The 17,336-nt window shown below is 42.9% G+C and overlaps 1 protein-coding gene across 12 annotated transcripts in view; it reads right to left on the bottom strand.

Moving 5' to 3' along the window:
* LOC139406437 (GRAM domain-containing protein 4-like) overlaps positions 1–17,336 on the bottom strand; it is a 53,308-nt gene that overhangs the window by 24,498 nt on the left and 11,474 nt on the right. For all 12 annotated transcript variants that reach the window (XM_071149017.1, XM_071149019.1, XM_071149011.1 and 9 more), the window contains exons 3-4: positions 13,893–14,013; positions 101–224 (exon numbers count right to left, since the gene is read on the bottom strand). In XM_071149017.1, the coding sequence (XP_071005118.1) occupies positions 101–224; positions 13,893–14,013 (245 nt within the window). The remainder of the gene's footprint in view (positions 1–100; positions 225–13,892; positions 14,014–17,336) is intronic.

Raw genomic sequence — 17,336 nt, 5'->3', positions numbered from 1 at the left:
GGGGCCGACACACACAGGGGCCGACACACACAGGGGCCGACACACACAGGGGCCGACACACGGAAGCCAGCAGTAGAGCGTCTGCGCACACGCCTCTTACCTCGTTTTGAGAACTTCTAAGTTCAGTTTCTGTTCCAAGTCCAGCCTTTTCGATCTCTCTTTCTCCAGTTCATGTTTCAGTGTCTCTATATTGGTTTCTTCTCGAAGTTTCCTCAACTCCTCCTCTGAAAAATAGAGCAATGAAAGCCCATAAGTTTGGCTCAGCCAACACATATTTCCGACTGTTGCCACCTAGGTCTTCGTGAGTCACTGCCACAGGCACCTGTCCAAACTTGTCAATCTTAAGTCACCGATATTGATCAATTAGCACAGTTGATGAGGTTACCGGTGGAATCAGATATGGTTGGTACTAAAATAAGTACAAGCTGAACTGGGTTGCCTAGCCCTTGGAACAGATGTTTGGCCATAATTATGTTTACAGTCCCCAAATCATTGAGATGTTATTTGACCGAGCAGAGAGGGGGAAGGAAGATGAAGTAAACCTCGTCTCATTCAGAACCGGTTGTAAGTCATTACAAATGTATGTAGCACAGAGTTCTGCCAGAGAACACCTCAAATCTACTTTATCACTGTAATTGAACTAAGACCGTAGACAGAGTGAAATGTCCTTTTCATAAGGAATGTTCCCCCCATGACCACAGTAGAACACGGTTCTCACAGAAAACAATGTTCTCAAGTAGACTCTTTCTCATTCTGTACTTCTGTAATCAGCAAGATAAATCATGATTTGATTGGATTTTAAAACGGTGGGTTTAGAACGAGGTAGACTGGTAGGCAACAGGGTACCAACTATGTCAACCGTCTTGGTCACTCAGTTAGTTGACCGAGGAGAACACCACGGGCCGGAGGCTAAAAAAAAACCAGTCACTTCCAGACCAGCTTGTGGTCCTTCAGTGTCAGCAAGACGTTAGATTGGACCTCTGCAGAACAGATTTGGTCAGGCAAGGCATCTCCAGTATGTGTGGCATGATTTAAAATGGCCTACTTCTCATGATTTAAAATGGACTACTTCTCATGATTTAAAATGGCCTACTTCTCATGATTTAAAAATGGCCTACTTCTCATGATTTAAAATGGCCTACTTCTCATGATTTAAAATGGCCTACTTCTCATGATTTAAAATGGCCTACTTCTCATGATTTAAAATGGCCTACTTCTCATGATTTAAAATGGCCTACTTCTCATGATTTAAAATGGCCTACTTCTCATGATTTAAAATGGCCTACTTCTCACGAGTCCGCTCCTTTAGCGGTTGGCATTATAAAGGGAACATTCTCATGAACCCATTCCATAATGTGTCAACTGTGACGTATAGGCCAACTCTGGTCCACTTTGCATCTCATGATTCAGTTGGTGAGAGGGGGACAGAGAAGAGGTGTAAAATAATGGAGGGAGATATTAGTGAAAAATAAGACCAAGGCCGAGAGAGATACTAAGGAGGAGGGGGAGGAGAGGACAGGTGAGAGGAAAGAGTTAGTGCAGGAGAAAGAGAAATTAGAAAGAGCTAGTATTTGCAGCTACTGGATGGCCCCCAATCTCTTCACTGTACTGGGAGAAAGTTCACCTCGTAAGCTCAACAGCACAATAAAGTGATAAAGGACCTACTAGAGGGAATGATTGATACCGGTGGCAAAGTTCTAGGTTGAGCAACACCGGAGCTTGAAAGTGACTGCATGCCTGTTATAACAGCTTAGTGTTGTTACCAGCTTACCACAAGGTTACCTGGGACAACAGCAGCCTGGTTAATAATTCAATACAGCTAGAGCCTGCTGCAACGAGGGTCACAGTCTTAACCCTCTAAGCTTGAGGGGAGGGGGGGGGTTCTAAGCTAACATATGGAATTGTTTAAAGATGGTCATACCAAGGATTATTTAGCTAGTCGATTTAGATTTTTAAGACCACTTATTGTAGAAAAAAATATATATACACACATTTATTGGATGAAACACTGAATTTGGCATTAAGGCTATTAGCCAATAGAAACCCACTGAATAACAGATTCAATACATGGAACAGATAGTTCCCCCCCCCAAAAAAAATCTAAAAGAAGACTGTTCTGAAGTGTCGGTCCTATATCTGAGAGATATAAGAAAGATCAGGAAACAATGTAATTTTAAAAACTATTAAAACATTTTTCCCCCATTCATTTATCACTTTATTTTAGGCACTAAACTATCTAGATATATACTTCCATTCATTTTTATAAAACGGTACGGGGACCTTCAGACAAGTCTTGTGGGCGTCCTACAGCACCATGGCGTCCGTGAGAGTCTAATCTGTCAATAGAGGATCATAATAGTTTGTAGGGTAAACTGTTCGGACGCTAGACGTTTCGTAACAGGAACAATTTTTGTGATGTCCCATGGTCCAACAAACACCGCTCTAGCTCTGCCACCTTTCACCGCAGATACGGAAGGGAGAATATCGGTGGATACGGTGGCTTGAAACGCAGACCATGCAAAAAAAGATCTCTAGCTTAAACAGACGGATTTTGATGAGGATATTTGTATTATGTTAATTAGATTTCAGCGAGGACTCCGAAAATATAGGCTAAGGGTTTTAAAGAGACACTTTCTAACCTGACCAAGCTAAAAGAATGATACAGGGGTTGAGGCTTATCATTGTTGTTGTGTATCATTTACAGCTGAAGTTGGAAGTTTACATACACCTCAGCCAAATACATTTAAATTCAGTTTCTCACAATTCCTGACATGTAATCCTAGTAAAAATTCCCAGTCTTAGGTCAGTTAGGATCACCACTTTATTTTAAGAATGTGAAATGTCAGAATAATAGTAGAGAGAATGATTTATTTCAGCTTTTATTACTTTCATCACATTCCCAGTGGGTCAGAAGTTTATATACACTCAATTAGTATTTGGTAGCATTGCCTTTAAATTGTTTAAATTGGGTCCAACGTTTTGGGTAGCCTTCCACAAGCTTTCCACAATAAGTTGGGTGAATTCAGACCCGGATGTCCTAGCCGTCTCTGAATCCTGGCTTAGGAAGGCCACCAAAAACCCAGAAATTTCCATCCCTAACTATTTACCTTTATTTAACTAGGTAAGTCAGTTAAGAACAATTTCTTATTTTCAATGACAGTGGAACAGTGGAACTGTTCTTAGGAACTGCCCGTTCAGGGGCAGAACGACAGATTTGTACCTTGTCGGCTCGGGGGGTTTGAACTTGCAACCTTCCGGTTACTAGTCCAACGCACTAACCACTAGGCTACCCTGCCGTTCCAAATAGATAGAACTGCCAAAGGGGGCGGAGTTGCAATCTACTGTAGAGATAGTAAGACAGGCTATCTAGGTCTGTGTCCAAACAATTTGAGCTTCTACTTTTAAAATCCACCTGTCCAGAAACAAGTCTCTTACCGTTGCCGCTTGCTATAGACCACCTTCTGCCCCCAACTGTGCCCTGGACACCATATGTGAATTGATTGCCCCCCCCATCTATCTTCAGAGCTTGTGCTGTTAGGTGACCTAAACTGGGACATGCTTAACACCCCAGCCATCCTACAATACAAGCTTGATACCCTCAATCTCATACAAATTATCAAGGAACCTACCACCCCAAATCCGTAAACACGGGCACCCTCAGAGATCATTCTAACCAACCTGCCCTCCAAATACACCTCTGCCGTCTTCAACCAGGATCTCAGCGATCACCGACTAATTTCCTGCGTCCGTAATGGGTCTGTGGTCAAACGACCACCCCTCATCACTGTCAAACGCTCCCTAAAACACATATGCAAGCAAGCCTTTCTAATCGACTTGGCCCGGGTATCCTGGAAAGATATTGACCTCATTCCGTCAGTAGAGGATGCTTGGTTATTCTTTAAAAGTGCTTATCTCACCATCTTAAACAAGCATGCCCCCTTCAAAAACTGTTGAACCAGGAACAGATATAGCCCTTGGTTCACTCCAGACCTGACTGCCATTGACCAGCACAAAAACATCCTGTGGCGTACTGCATTAGCATCGAATAGGACCGCAATATGCAACTTTTCAGGGAAGTCAGGAACCAATATACACAGGCAGTTAGGAAAGCAAAGGCTAGCTTCTTCAAACAAAAACTCCAAAAAGCTCTGGGACACTAAAGTTGCTCCCAAGGATGAACCAGAATTGAGGTCTTGGCTGATTTCTTTTGATTTTCCCAAGATGTCAAGCAAAGAGGCACTTTGTTTGAAGGTAGGGCTTGAAGTACATCCACAGGTACACGTCCAATTGACTCAAATTATGTCAATTAGCCTATCAGAAGCTTCTGAAGCCATGACATCATTTTCTGGAATTTTCCAAGCTGTTTGAAGGCACAGTCAACTTAGTGTATGTAAACTTCTGACCCACTGGAATTGTGATACTGTGAACTATAAGTGAAATAATCTGTCTGTAAACAATTGTTGGAGAAATTACTTGTGTCATTCACAAAGTGGATGTTCTAACCGACTAGCCAAAACTATAGTTTGTTAGCAAGAAATGTGTGGAGTGGTTGAAAAAACGAGTTTTAATGACTCCAACCTAAGTGTATGGAAACTTGCGACATCAACTGTAGATTACAAAAATGATTATTTTCACATGACTAGTGAAATTCACTCTACAATGGATGATTCAGTTCATTACCTTATAAAAACATGCTAATAAGAAATTACATTCACATTTTGTACACAGCTGGAAAATATACATTTTCAGATATTTCCTGTACCTACCACACAACATCAAGCTAATTGGAAAATCTGCCACCATAGCAACACAACCTACGCCCTCTGCGGAATGTTTGCAAGTTATAAATATTCAAGTGTTCTCCTTGATGAATGAGGAACAAAATTGAGCATAGCCGCCCATCCACCTTAGCAGGATATTGACATCATGGCTAAGTTCTCCTGTCGTCATAGTTACTGTTTTAGGATTTCCCCACAGCTTCACACAAAAGAGCAAAAAGCCCAGTTGTTCACATCAATTCCCAACCGTCTTGTAAGCGATGACTTCAGCCCAGAAACCAAGGAGCTGATCAAGGCCTAGGTGATCGTTCTTCATTTAAACATCTGAATGGTAGGAGTCATCTGAAGGCAGAAAACAGGTTCTTACTCTTTAGCGCATCCACATCCTAATGTATCGTTTGTTTCCTGCTACATCAACTGTGACTGGGCCACCATGAAACTGGGGTAAACCACATCCTCTTCCTGGTATCACATCGCATGGAAGTATGTGAATGTACGGAACGTAACTGACATGTTGAATCCATTTCAAATATGACCCGTCATCAAACCAAAAAAACGGTTTCTAAAGAGAGAACGTTCTGGCCTACCTCTTGATGAGTGAAACGATGTTCACGAAAGAAAACTACATTAATTAACTATCCAATCAAAGGTGGATGAAATAAATGCATGGCTAGTATAGATATTAGATATTCTCCTCAGATGTGAAACTGGAGTGTGTTGAAGTATTCCTATTTCATTAAGGATCCACATTAGTTTCTGCCAAGGCAGCAGCTACTGTCCCTGGGGTCTAGCAACATTAAGGCAGTGTCCTCCACACTAAAAGACGAGCTCTCCCTCTTAGCCTCCAATTCTCAACTTCTCCAATGGGTTTGGCCCCCAAAAAGCCCAACTGTACAAGGCTTTTTCGGGTCATCACCTCAGTCATATAGAAACAGACTGCTTTTTCTGAATGAGTACCGCACGGCATGCTAACCTGCTAACCAGTAGCTGCTGGGGTTGCTGCAGAGCCAGGAGGGAGAATAGGAAGCCATGTATGTCCCGGATAACCTAGTTATGTAAGTCAAACATTTGCATAGAGACCTTTATTTAACAATGTGCCAGAGAGCATCCTCTCATTATCACATGCATGGCTTCCCATGCCTGGCCAAGCCTCTGGACGGGGGGACAGGGCACTCAGTTACCACAGTTCTGTGTATGTTTCTACAACAACGAGTGTTTTAGTAGCCAAATAGGCCCATATCTAAGACATTTAATCTCACTTCAGATTTTTCTGAGCCAGCGGTTGGTTTTAAAGTGGTTGTACCCAGTTTCTAATATAACTGAAACGTATCTCCAACTTTCTGAATTCTGCTATCTCACAGTGCCTTGTTTTGGCTAGCTGCCAACACAAGACAATTTTTCTTCATGTCTCCAACACGCTGTTGAGGTCGCTCTCGTCTTTTATCATAGTATAGTAAATGTCCAACTGTCAGTTTCACTGGACACCTACTGGTATGTTAAGGGAGGTGCTGTATCTTTAACACTGGCCAACAGGGTAAACAAGTTTTTTACTACCGTTACACAGGCTTGTTAGAGTTCGGTATCTAGCCTGTAATGCTCTACTAGGTAGAATTACAATAGTGTTCTATGTGAGGTCTTCACTTCATTCATAAAGCTATGTATTGTAACATATTGGCGGTAGATGACAGGAGAAAAATCATACAACCATGACCAACTGTCCCAGGATCAGTGTCTGACAGATAGGCCTACAGTGGGTATAAACATGTGAGTCAACAGACCAATGCCTGCCAGGAAATGCAGCATCACTTCACACCCAAATACTTTCCCCTGAGAAACCTGAGCTGTCTGCCATGCTTCACAACAAGTAAACAGCGAGTGGGATAACGTCTTCAGGCCAGCCTGGAGATTCCTTAGGTATCGCTATGCAACCTCACCCAGGCATTTCACAATGTCACACAGGAGGAGGTGGGCTGATGTGACTCTCCCTTTGTTCTGGCCTGGAGCCAGAGACTAGCAGAGGAACCTGGAAACCATCCTAACTGGTTCTGCCTCATGGCACCAAAGGACAGTTACTTGTTATCCACTCCACATCCCCTAATATCTCTGGGGGCAAGCTGTTATATAAAAAGTGCAAAAGAACCTGGGATACTTTACTAGCAATGCTTACAAGAACATAATCCATAAATAACATCTGATAATGCTACTACCCCATCTAAAATAACGACCACATTCTACGCCACTGTTGAAGGTGTAGCCCTGGTTACACTAGTCCCACCCTTAGCAGAAAGTATTTTCAACCCCTGAAAAAGGGGGAAGTAGGGACTCTGCTCAGGCGTCTTTCTACACACGACCAAGCGTGTCAACAGACGAGGTTGGCTTCGAAGACTATAAAAATGCATTGTGGTTTCTAGCCAGCATAGGTTAATAATTACCAAGAGCAAGGGAGTGGACATATAGAATACTACAGAAGAAAGCATTCGTACTACTGCTATCCTCCAGTTACTGTACCAGTGGACCAGAAAAGAGACACCCAATGGTCCTTCAATGCCTGGCTGCCTTTCTTCAGAGTGGAGTAGCTTAAATGATATCCTCTATTAATAACCACTGTTTTTATTTACTGGCACAGTAAGAAGGTCCGGGTCTGACCTTTCATGTCCTCCCCCCGCTGCAGAGCCCTCAGGACGAGCGAGCATGCGCGCCCACACACACTGTTGGTGCCCCTCAAAAAGTGGATGATCGCCTCCCTACATGATTATTTCTTGTGAAGTGCCAAATTTTATTTACAATTTTGTGAAGTGCGGAGGTCACTCTAGGATTTTCATATCAAGACAGCAAGGAGGGGGAAAAATAATAGAAAATACACATTTCTGTCTCTCTCTCTGTGAGGCTCTTCCTGTGGCAGGTTGTGTAAAATGACAGATTGCGAGTGTGAAATCCAAGCTATTTAGGGGAAATGGTAAACATTATCAAAAACCTATTCAAATACAAACACTAAAGCAATGTGAATGTTATCCATCTCAAAAGGTTAGGCAACACTGTTGTATGTGCAGTTGTAGAGGGTGATGATATCACAAAATGGACTGTCTGTTAGACAAATGTATTGATCGCGGAGCAGATTGGCCTCAATTGATCAGCAATGCAGTGTGTGCTGTTCATGTGTGTAAACATCACTGCGGTCGGGTATGTTTAACTTTTAAGATGCACTATGCCGAAATCACACCGCAATTTCCTGGTTGCCAAAATTCTAATAGTTGCTAAAATTCAGTCTGTGACAAAATAAGCAAGTATAGTGTAGACTAGAGAATCATTGTACCATCTAAACCGCTGTTGTATACATTACCTGACCAAAAGTGTGTGGACACCTGCTCGTCGCACATCTCATTCCAAAATCATGGGCATTAATATGGAGTTGGTCCGCCTTTGCTCCTATAACAGCCTCCATTCTTCTGGGAAGGCTTTCCACTAGATGCTGGAACATTGCTGCAGGGACTTGCTTACATTCAGCCACTCAAGCATTAGTGAGGTCTGGCATTGATGTTGGGCAATTAGGCTGGGCTCGCAGTTGGCATTCCAATTCATCCCAAAGGTGTTCGATGGGGTTGAGGTCAGGGCTCTATGCAGGCCAGTCAAGTTCTTCCACACCGATCTCGACAAACAATTTCTGAATGGACCTCACTTTGTGCACGGGGGCATTGTCATGCTAAAAGGGCCTTCACCAAACTGTTGCCACAAAGTTGGAAGCACAGAATCGTCTAGAATGTTATTGTAAGCTGTAACGTTAAGATTTTCATCCACAACTAATGGGCCAAGCACAAAACATAAAAAACAGCCCCAGTCCATTATTCCTCCTCCACCATACTTTAAAGTTGACTCTATGCATTCGGGGAGGTAGCATTCTCCTGGCATCCGCCAAACCCAGATTAGTCCGTCGGACTGCCAGATGACGAAGCATGATTCATCACTCCAGAGAATGCATTTCCACTGATCCAGAGTAAAATGGGAGCGAGCTTTACACCACTCCAGCCCTCGCTTGGCAATCTTAGGCTTGTGTGCGGCTTTTGCAACATGTCCCTGATTGAGTCTGTAATACCAACATGTTTCAAGTAGACTACCATAGTCCCTGTGCCAAAGAACACTAAGGTAACCTGCCCAAATGACTACAGACCTGTAGCACTCACATCCATAGCCATGAAGTGCTTTGAAAGGCTGGTAATGGCTCGCATCAACACCATTATCCCAGAAACCCTAGACCCACTCCAATTTGCATTCCGCCCCAACAGATCCACAGATGATGCAATCTCTATTGCACTCCACACTGCTCTTTCCCACCTGGACAAAAGGAACACCTACGTGAGAATGATATTTGTTAACTACAGCTCAGTGTTCAACACCATAGTACATTCAGAGCTCATCACTAAGCTAAGGATCCTGGGACTAAACACCTCCCACTGTAACTGAATCCTGACGGGCCGCCCCCAGGTGGTGAGGGTAGGTAGCAACACATCTGCCACGCTGATTCTCAACACTGGAGCCCCTCAGGGGTGCATGCGCAGTCCCCTCCTGTACTCCCTGTTCACCCACGACTGCGTGGCCAGACACGCCTCCAATACCCTTATTAAGTTTGCAGACGACAACAGTGGTAGGCCTGATCACCAACAACGACGAGACAGCCTATAGGGAGGAGGTCAGAGACCTGGCCATGTGGTGCCAGAATAACTACCTATCCCTCAACATCACTAAGACTAAGGAGATGATTGTGGACTACAGGAAAAGGAGGACCGAGCACGCCCCCATTCCCATCGACGGGGCTGTAGTGGAGCAGATTGAGAGCTTCAAGTTCCTTGGTGTCCACATCACCAACAAACTAGAATGGTCCAAACACACCAAGAGGGCACGACAAAGCCTATTCCCCCTCAGGAAACTAAAAAGATTTGGCATGGGTCCTCAGATCCTCAAAAAGGTTCTACAGCTGCAACAGAGAGCATCCTGACTGGTACGGCAACTGCTCGGCCTCCGACCGCAAGGCACTACAGAGGGTAGGGCGTACGGCCCAGTACATCACTGGGGCTAAGCTGCCAGTGGAAGGCCCTAAAATTTGTCAAAGACCCCAGCCATAGACTCTCTACTACCGCATGGTAAGCGGTACAGGAGCGCCAAGTCTTGGACCTCCAAGACTCCTGAACAGGTAACCAAATGGCTACTCGCACTATTTGCATTGTGCCCCTCCCTCCTCTTTTACGCTGCTGCTAACCTCTGTTTATCATATATGCATAGTCAATTTAACTCTTCATTCATGTACACACTACCTCAATTAGCCCGACCAACCGGTGTCCCCGCACATTGGCTACCCGGACTATCTGTATTGTGTCCCGCCACCCACCAACCCCTCTTTTACGCTACTGCTACTCTCGGTTTATCGTATATGCATAATCACTTTAACCATACCTACATGTACATACTACCTCAATCAGCCTGACTAACCAGTCTGTATATAGCCTCGCTACTGTTATTTCTCACAGTCTTTCTTACTGTTGTTTTTATTTCTTTACTTATCTATTGTTCACCTAATACCTTTTTTAACTTAGACATTGCACTGTTGGTTAGAGCCTGTAAGTAAGCATTTCACTGTAAGGTCTACTACACCTGTTGTATTCAGCATTTCACTGTAAGGTCTACTACACCTGTTGTATTCAGCATTTCACTGTAAGGTCTACTACACCTGTTGTATTCAGCATTTCACTGTAAGGTCTACTACACCTGTTGTATTCAGCAGTTCACTGTAAGGTCTACTACACCTGTTGTATTCAGCATTTCACTGTAAGGTCTACTACACCTGTTGTATTCAGCATTTCACTGTAAGGTCTACTACACCTGTTGTATTCAGCATTTCACTGTAAGGTCTACTACACCTGTTGTATTCAGCATTTCACTGTAAGGTCTACTACACCTGTTGTATTCAGCATTTCACTGTAAGGTCTACTACACCTGTTGTATTCAGCATTTCACTGTGAGGTCTACTACACCTGTTGTATTCAGCATTTCACTGTAAGGTCTACTACACCTGTTGTATTCAGCATTTCACTGTAAGGTCTACTACACCTGTTGTATTCTGCGCAGGTGACAAATAACCTTTGATTTGACACCTGTATTTGGGGAGTTTATGTTCAATCGGGTTCAAGTACGGGCTCTGGCTGGGCCACTCGCCAGAAGCCACTCCTGTGTTGTCTTGGCTGTGTGCTTAGGGTCGTTGTCCTGTTGGAAGGTGAACCTTCACCCCAGTCTGAGGTCCTGAGCAGGTTTTCATCAAGGATCTCGGTACTTTGCTCCGTCCATCTTTCCCACGATCCTGAAAAGTCTCCCAGTCCCTGCCGCTGAAAAACATCCCCACAGCATGATGCTGTCACCACATGATTCACCTTAGGGATGGTGCCAGGGTGTCCTCCAGACGTGACGCTTGGTATTCAGGCTAAAGAGTTCAATCTTGGTTTCATCAGACCAGAGAATCTTGTTTCTCATGAGAGTCCTTTATATACCTTTTGGCAAACTCCAAGAGGACTGTCATGCCTTTTACTGAAGAGTGGCATCCGTCTGGCCACTCTACCATAAAGGCCTGATTGGTGGAGTGCCACAGAGATGGTTGTCATTCTGGAAGGGTCTCCCATCTCCACAGAGAAACTCTGGAGCTCTGTTACAGTGACCATTGGGTTATTGGACACCTCCTAGGTGGTCAGCTCTAGGAAGAGTCTTGGTGGTTCCCAACTTCTTCCTCTAAGAATGATGGAGGGCAATGTGTTCTTGGGGACCTTCAATGCTGCAGACGTTTTTTGTTACCCTTCCCCAGATCTGTGCCTCGACACAATCCTGTCTCGGAGCTCTATGGACAATTCCTTCGACCTCATGGCTTGGTTTTTGCTCTGACATGCACTGTCAACTGTGGGACCTTATATAGACAGGTGTGTGCCTTTCGAAATCATGTCCAATTAATTTAAATTTACCACATGTGGATTCCAATCAAGTTGTAGAAACATCAAGGATGATCAATGGAAACAATGTAAATGATCTGAATACCTATATAAATAAGACATTTCTGTTTTCTATTTTTAATACACTTGTAAACATTTCTAAAAACCTGTTTTCGCTTTGTCATTATGGGGTATTGTGTGAAGATTGATAAGGAAAAACATGTAAATCAATTTTAGTTTAAGGCTGCAATGTGACAAAATGTAGAAAAGGGGAAGGGGTCTGAATACTTTTCGAATGCATCTTTTCCATATAACCAAAAATATTGTATTTTTAGCTGGTTTACAAAACCGAAAGTAAAAGATGCACTAAAAACTTAGCAGGAAGCATAGAAATAGCACATCACAGATCTACCACTTCTTAGACTTCCTTTCAATGAGTGTGTGTGTGTTTCACTATTTTCTGATCATCATAGGGCTAATCTCCTGCGCATGCCGACACCCTAAGAACCCAATTCTTATTTTCTTTCCATATCTGATATTTTTTTCCTGACTGTCCACACTCAGTTTTACATGTGACCCCTATCAGATGTGTGCATTCACATTGATGTAGCCTCTGAAGTATCACACATACTCAATTCTCATTTCCTGTCACTGTTCCTTTCAATTTTGTGTAGTTGTTGTTGTGGTAACGGCACAACAACAACTAACAATGTGCTAACAATCGGAGCGTCCAGACTGAGGTCACATATGGAGCATCAGAATTGTTTCTACTAAATGTGATCAATAAAATGTTATTTGAATGAATGCAAGCATGACTAAGTCGCTTTGGATAAAAAGAGTCTTCAAAATGGCATATATTATTGTTAAATGACCGACTCATCAAAGCAGAAAAGGACAAAGCTGATAATTTACTCAATTTACTCAATCACTGATCACCTCCCTGAAGGCTCATGGCAAAACAGGGCCAGGGCTCAAAACAAGGCAGACAAACAGCAATCCCTTTACAAATCTACAAACTGCTCATCTCACAGTCATTGGATAATCAACTTCAGTACCAACTTTGGAAATCTGATTATTAGAAAAAGACTCACTATATACACATGTGCTTCAGTAGAGCAGCTACAGTACATTTGGCGATTGCACTCTTTCCATTAGTACCCTTTGGTGCTAGACAGAGGACAATGGGCTCTGCAATGAGAACCAGCCACCAGCCCATACTGCTGACATACAGCCTGCATCCCAGATGGAGGAGGGCTGAGGACAAATGAAGGCCACACACCACTTCCATCTCCTCAATGTGTTGAATAATATCATGGTATTTTTGGGATATCCGGATATTCGTAATAGATGCAACATCAAATTGTTGTAAAGAAGCTAGATAGCCAATACTCCATTCATATGAAACAGTCTACCTGTTGGTTGATCATTGTAGCCTAATCTTTCTCATTTAGCCAATGTAATTCTGTCATTTTGATTCCATTTTGCATTGATTAGAAATCTCCCACTTAACTTGCTACACATGGAGCCTCTGTAGCGCCACTTGGATTGAGCTACGTGTGAAATGTGTGTAGACTATCGGTATTATCGGTCTATTTAAAATGGGGCGCACTCAAAAACTCTATTTTAAAAAGATGACAAATTTAAGGGTGTATCCTTGTAGGCTACGTAGCAATGTCACAGGTAACTTTAGACAAAGCATTTTCATTGTTAAAATAGGCCTATATTTTTTTTCTCTCTAAAAAATGAACACTACCAAGTAATCAAATACTGTTCGGATATTTGAATAACTGTGCCCATTCTTATATAGGACTATAGTCACTCACAGATAGTACTGTAGCTAGGTCATTGATCATACTAAGCTAAAGTTGATCTAATATAAAAAGCCAGATATAAGAGGGCTATATGAGCAAATGCAATTCTGCAGCTAGGAAAGCCCTGAAGGCGAGTCCAATTACATTTACACACACATCCTAATGGGTTCACCAACTAACAGACAACTTGACATGAAAGACAGATATCCAAAGCTGCTTTGTGTATTGCTAAATCAACAAACATGTGAAGAGATTTTCCCTTTTTGCAAATCAAAACCTTACTGCTAGAGGTTTTACTAACTTCTCCTTAAACCTAGACTGAAAAAATGTGAAATACTCACGTAGGAAGTGCTTTTCCAGTAAGGCAATTTCCAGGTGGCCTTTCACCTCATTGAGTCCATCTGTCTCCGTCCTCTGATAGTCCTGGATGGCTGCGGACATAGCAAGTGTCCCCGGACCAGCCTGGATGTGGGCACACACACACACAAGAACACGCAGTGAGGAGAGAAGAATAACCTCCCTGCCAATGTGAGCTACTGTAGACTCTGGTTCAAAACACCTGCACACAGCACCTCAAAACTCTCACACACACATAGATAAATGCAGGCACGCTGACTGCAGAAGACTCCATTTCACCTTGCAGTTTCTCCCTGCACCATCCAGCCTAGCTCAAACTGCAGTGTAATTGTGTATGCAGCCTATCATCTGAATCATGACCCAACACAGAGAGAGAGAGCGAGAGCGAGCGAAACTAAGAATATTGTGAAAGTACACAAGGATAGCCACAGAGTTACATTGAGATAGTAACTCGTTTTGGTACTGTGCTACTCAAAAAGAGGGGAGGAAAACATCTAGATGACTTTATTTCAGATCCTCTCAGCAGGGGGATAAGAATAAGAATAAGCAAAGACAGCTTGTGTCAGAAGGTGGGAAATCAGAGCACTTTAGTAACGATGAGTGGGAGAGGAAGATACCACAAGCCCAGCTCTGATTAAAAGGTTTCCTCTCAGATGAATAAAGCTAGTACGTTTCGACAAGGGATATTATAATTCGCTACTGTACTACAACGTACTGTGTAATTTATTAATGAATAAGACTCGTCAAAGCCAGGTCTCAGTCTTCCACTATTACACTGAAACAAGTTAGAAACAATGACTGACACAAGAAGAATATTGACAGACATTGTGAAACATGTCAAGACACACATCCCTTACGGACCTTTAACATGACAACCAGAACAAAACATTCCATTCATACAATTGTCTTCAACATGAACGTCTGAGCACCGATAAGGCAGTGTGTAGGTAGAAACTGCTACATGATGTTAATCAATGATTGCATACGGCACATATTTTCCAAACTCTATTTTAGCTTAGAATATGCCATATCTAGGCCAGATTTAAGGCTACTTTGAGAGTGCAATTACGATGGGAAAGTAGTGCACGTCTGCTCTGTAAAATGTAGTAATAGGAGTACATTAAAACCATCCCTCGCACCATTACCCAGAGAAGCAGTGACCCAATTCACTAAGTCTGCTAATTGAGAAATGGGCCCTATTAATGTACATTAATTTATTCCATCTGTGTAAATTAGACCTTACTGTTAATTATATGTACCCCATAAAAGTGCAACAAAGTACAACAAAACGAGTTAAACAGCGACAAATTACAGGCTGCACACTGCACACTGCCCTAACCCCTAACCCATCTGGACAAGAGGAATACCTATGTGAGAATGCTGTTCATCGACTACAGCTCAGCATTTAACACCATACTACCCTCCAAACACGTCATCAAGCTCGAGACCCTGGGTCTCGACCCCGCCCTGTGCAACTGGGTACTGGACTTCCTGACGGGCCGCCCCCAGGTGGTGAGGGCAGGTAACAACATCTCCACCCCGCTGATCCTCAACACTGGGGCCCCACAAGGGTGCGTTCTGAGCCCTCTCCTGTACTCCCTGTTCACCCACGACTGCGTGGCCACGCACGCCTCCAACTCAATCATCAAGTTTGCGGACGACACAACAGTGGTAAGCTTGATTACCAACAACAACGAGACAGCCTACAGGGAGGAGGTGAGGGCCCTCGGAGTGTGGTGTCAGGAAAATAACCTCACACTCAACGTCAACAAAACTAAGGAGATGATTGTGGACTTCAGGAAACAGCAGAGGGAACACCCCCCTATCCACATCGATGGGACAGTAGTGGAGAGGGTAGTAAGTTTTAAGTTCCTCGGCGTACACATCAGACAAACTGAATTGGTCCAGCCACACAGACAGCATCGTGAAGAAGGCGCAGCAACTGCTCCGCCTACAACCGTAAGGCTCTCCAGAGGGTAGTGAGGTCTGCACAACGCATCACCGGGGGCAAACTACCTGCCCTCCAGGACACCTACACCACCCGATGTCACAGGAAGGCCATAAAGATCATCAAGGACAACAACCACCCGAGCCACTGCCTGTTCACCCCGCTATCATCCAGAAGGCGAGGTCAGTACAGGTGCATCAAAGCTGGGACCGAGAGACTGAAAAACAGCTTCTATCTCAAGGCCATCCGACTGTTAAACAGCCATCACTAACATTGAGTGGCTGCTGCCAACACACTGACTCAACTCCAGCCACTTTAATAATGGGAATTGATGGGAATTGATGTAAAATATATCACTAGCCACTTTAAACAATGCTACTTAATATAATGTTTACATACCCTACATTATTCATCTAATATGTATACGTATATACTGTACTCGATACCATCTACTGCATCTTGCCTATGCTGCTCTGTACCATCACTCATTCATATATCTTTATGTACGTATACACTTGTGTGTATGAGGTAGTAGTTTTGGAATTGTTAGTTAGATTACTCGTTGGTTATTACTGCATTGTCGGAACTAGAAGCACAAGCATTTCGCTACACTCGCATTAACATCTGCTAACCATGTGTATGTGACAAATACATTTGATTTGATTTGGCCTGCTATGCCTACCTGTTGGTTGATCATTGTAGCCTAATCCTTCTCATTTAGCCAATGTAATTCTGTAATTTTGATTCCATTTTGCATTGATTAGAAATCTCCCACTTAACTTGCTACACATGGAGCCTCTGTAGCGCCACTTGGATTGAGCTACGTCTGAAAGTGTGTAGACTACCTGTATGTCATTTTTTTTATTATTATTATTTAAAATGGGGCGCACTCAAAAACTCTATTTTATAAAAATGTCAAATTTAATGGTCTACCCTTGTAGGCTATGTAGCAATGACTTTAGACAAAGCATTTTCATTGTTAAAATAGGCCTGCTGTGGAGGTAAATACAGTGCCTTGCAAAAGTATTCAGCCCCTTGACATGTTTCCTATTTTGTTGATTTACAACCTGTCATTTATATGGATTTTTATTTGGATATCATGTAATGGACATACACAAAATTGTCCAAATTGTTTCCAAAAATTCAAAAAAAATCAAAAACTGAAAAGTGGTGCGTGCATATGCATTCACCAGCTTTGCTATGAAGTCCCTGAATAAGATCTGGTGTAGGGTTGCAAAGGGTTGGACATTTTTTGGTAAATTTCTGGAATTTTTCTGGAAATTTTCCATGGGAAGTTAAGCCCATGTGGGTTTTAGCTTGCTTGAGCCTGCTAACCGAGGAGTGTTAAATTCACCCGTTCCCATGCATGTTTCATTTTAAAACATTTATCTTACAAAGGAGTTGTTTAATCAAACTACTTAACTTTTATCTGTACATGGAATTTGATTCGTTTTCGTATCTTTACAGGAAAATGCCACGG

Source organism: Oncorhynchus clarkii, chromosome 4 (genome assembly GCF_045791955.1).
Source record: "Oncorhynchus clarkii lewisi isolate Uvic-CL-2024 chromosome 4, UVic_Ocla_1.0, whole genome shotgun sequence".
Lineage (NCBI taxonomy): Eukaryota > Metazoa > Chordata > Actinopteri > Salmoniformes > Salmonidae > Oncorhynchus > Oncorhynchus clarkii.
The sequence above is the reverse complement of the archived record's forward strand: the minus strand, read 5'-3'. Positions and strand labels throughout refer to the sequence as shown.